Source organism: Sinocyclocheilus rhinocerous, unplaced genomic scaffold, assembly GCF_001515625.1.
Source record: "Sinocyclocheilus rhinocerous isolate Xijiao unplaced genomic scaffold, SAMN03320098_v1.1 scaffold3779, whole genome shotgun sequence".
NCBI lineage: Eukaryota > Metazoa > Chordata > Actinopteri > Cypriniformes > Cyprinidae > Sinocyclocheilus > Sinocyclocheilus rhinocerous.
The window spans coordinates 71,014-74,487 of record NW_015663837.1 but is presented as its reverse complement, the minus strand read 5'-3'; the positions used below and the strand labels follow the sequence as shown (position 1 = coordinate 74,487).

The 3,474-nt window shown below is 37.6% G+C and overlaps 1 protein-coding gene across 1 annotated transcript in view; it reads left to right on the top strand.

Annotated features, from left to right (window-relative positions):
* Nucleotides 1–1,734, top strand: part of LOC107729031 (MAM domain-containing glycosylphosphatidylinositol anchor protein 2-like) — a 74,480-nt gene extending 72,746 nt beyond the window's left edge. The window contains exon 12 of the mRNA XM_016539380.1: nt 1,059–1,734. Coding sequence (XP_016394866.1) covers nt 1,059–1,147 — 89 coding nt within the window. The 3' untranslated portion in view covers nt 1,148–1,734. The remainder of the gene's footprint in view (nt 1–1,058) is intronic.
* The last annotated feature ends 1,740 nt before the right edge of the window (nt 1,735–3,474 follow it).

The following is a 3,474-nucleotide window of genomic DNA, read 5'->3' as shown; positions in this document are numbered from 1 at the left end:
AACTATTCTGAGAGTACTACAGTTTTATTGGCAGCTGAAAGCTTAATTAAAATTAGCCTCTAAAGTTAACTCCCCGTCAGCGTTTTTTTTTTTTTTTTTTAAGTTGCCAGTTCACCGCCAGCAATTTTTAACATTTCCACGAAACTTTCATGGGCCCCATAATATTTTGTTGCATGAATAACTTCAGTTTTTCATTCTGGTTCTTATGAGAGCATCTGGAGATTTGGTTTGCTGCTCACACTGCACCCATTAAATATAACTATAAAAAATAAAAGAATAATAGAAATAATAGTATTAATGGACTTTTTAAAAAATAAAAGAATAAAAAGAATAAAAAAATATTTTAAAAAATTGAAATAAAAAGTGAGTATTAAATAAAAATACAATTATTTTATAGCACACTTAAAAAGTGCAATGCTAATATTTACACTTTCTTTTATAAATTTTTTTTACTTTTTATTTTTATATGAATTTTCATCATTTTCAAACCTAAAATCAGCAAGCTTTTATTTTGGCGGGTTGCTGGGAAGTCAGATTTATGCTTTCGGTTCGAATGGAAATCTTATACAGTTTATTAGAGTTAGTCGATCTAAAACGGTGATTGTGCATGAACAGCTGTCAACCATGTCAGTACACAAATGAGTGGCGCCTCCTACTGTATAACAGTGAAAACACGGAAAGCTGGAAAATTCCCTTAATGCTGGGGAAAGATTTAAAGGGACAGTTCACCCAATAATGAAAACTCTGTTATCATTTACTCAAACTTATGTCACTCCACACATATACGAGTTTCCAATTTCTGTTGAGCACAAAAGAAGATATTTTAGAGAATGTTGGTATTCAAACAGTTGACTTTAGCCATTGACTTCCATAGCAGTTTTTCCATACTATGGAATTCAATGGCTACCGTCAACTGTATAGTACCACACTAACATCCATTCAGATTTTGCAACTGCACAGCAACTCCCACATACACATGACAGACCCAGGCATCATGCTGGTTAGTTTTGATCTGGTTATCTGGTTAGTGCTAACCTCTTTTTCTGTGTTTCCCACAGCGATCAGAGGAGCGGCTGCATGCAGCGTCTCCAGTATATGGCCATTGAGCGTCACGCTGTTTTTTACCGTAATCATCGGTCAGAGGTGACGCTCCACGTGAGAAAAGACTCCAGACGCGTCCCTCAATATTTAACCACCAAAGATTCATGCTTTCGGATCGCAGAGGAGGCACAACAACAGATCCACGCGGAATGAAACGACCACAAACGGAAAAGTAATAACTAATGCTTAAAATAATAAATAAATTAACGTTCTCTGCCGAGATGCTCCAATGTCTGGAATCAACCGAGGATTTGAACGTTGACGTCAAAAGCACAACGAATACTTCGCAATCTGGATTTACCTGAAAGACAAGCGAAGGCAGTTTCGTGAACGAACATTGAGTTTTACACACCATTCCCCTTCCTTTCTTTTCTGGTGCTTTGGAGTAACATCTCATCCTCTGGTTGCTCTTCTCTTGATTTGTTCTGGGTTTGGTTCGGATCGGTGCTTTAAAACGCAAATAAAACAGAACCTCGTTTCGCTTTATTCCCCGACTCCAGTAGCAGGCTGATTTCTCAACACTGTGCTCACGTTCTCAAGCGGAGAACTTTGCGTTTTTTGGCATCCGTGACGGTGAAAAACTCGGTTTGTCGTCGTTCCCGGCACCGGCTGAGTGACAGAGTTTCTGCCATTTAAAAAAAAAAGTGCCTTCAGGTTAAAAACCGATCCGTTAGCCTGGCCATCGACACCAAACGTCCATGTTTCTAACATCTGCGATGGGCTATTTTATACTCATTTCTATCGCCCCTCAAGTGCTGGAATGCGCGACTGCGAGCGTCACGTACGAATAATCGCGAACGCGCGATGTTTGGCTGACGGAGGACGATGTATGGACAAATGTCACGCTCTCCATCCCCGGCTATCATGCCTCTGTCATTTATATACCGAACAATGTGCATTCTGAAAGAAAAATACAAAATATTCATAACTATAATAATATTTTATTACTCTATCCAGAATGTGTCTCAGCTTTTACAAACGAACTGTGAAAATTGGTGGCGGTATCTACCCGAGCGCTCGACCGGCCGCTTTTTAAAAAGGGTGTTGTAAAAAAAACAAAAAAACGTGATATGAAAATGTTTTGACAAGAAGCTGTGTCTCGTTTCTTCTGATTTACGTTGAAATGTTCCGATTTTACTGTCTTTATTTCTCGTCGTCTCCCTTGCATTGCTGAAAATATCAAAAACGGGCAGAAAGACGCCGGTTTGGTAACTGTACAACTTGTATATGTAAAGAAGCTCTGTTCATTGAGATTTATATGAGATGTTTTATGTACGAGTCAAAGGAAGCACAACATTTAGGATTCAGTCATTTATAAACATCATACATGTGACCGTCCTCCTGCAAAACCAGCGTGAAAATAAAGTGACGCCGGAAGCTGACTTTCACTAAGAATTGAATTACAAAAAAGAATTAAAATGGACTTTGCATTGGGCTGCTTTAGAATAAATTTGCGCATAATGGTAATATTGCTCATGCATATGGTTAAAAACAAAATAGGATTTAAATTACTGGCCCGGAATACAAAAACATCACAAGCTGATTAATGATACTCAAAAGTCATTTAAAGAAATAGTTCACCCCAAAATAAAATGTGCTCCAAGATGTACTGTAGATGAGTTTGGAGAAATGCAGCATTGCATCAGTTGTTTAGAGCTGTTTAAACGCTGCTTGATCTGTGCAGATTTCTCTCCTGATTCAGAACAGAACACTGACTCACTGGAGGAAGAGTTATTATGGATTATTATCCAGCTAACAGGGAATGTTCTGAACAGCTGTTCCTCCAGTAACAACAGAACATTCGTTCAGAGTTATCTGGTCTTTAATAATGTTCTTAAAACGTTATTTATACATTGTCCATGGAACAGCATTTTAGTTGGACGTTCGTGTAACGTTTTTTAAACGTTGCTACTTGTTTCAGAACATTCCAAGAACATTCAAAAGTAACATTCCCATAATGTTTGCAAAATGATACAATGGAATGTTTCCGTAATGTTCATATACAAACAAACAAGCAAAAAAAAAACATTCTTTAAAGTTTGTCAAAACCTAAACAAAATATTCTTAGAACATTTTGCTGGATGGAATTATGGATTATGAACTCAATGGTATTTTAGTTAAAAGCATCTCAATGCTGGATTAGTTTCAGGTTTTGTCTTCTCCAGATGTTAACTGATGGACTGGAGTGCTGTGGATTACTTGTGGATTATTGTGATGTTTTTATCAGCTGTTTGGACTCTCATTCTGACGGCACCCATTCACTGCAGAGCATCCATTGCTGACACACTGATGCAATGCTACATTTCTACAAAGCACATTTTCAGATAATGTTCATTTCTAAGTGAAATACTCCTTTAAAAGTGAAGTGTGTTG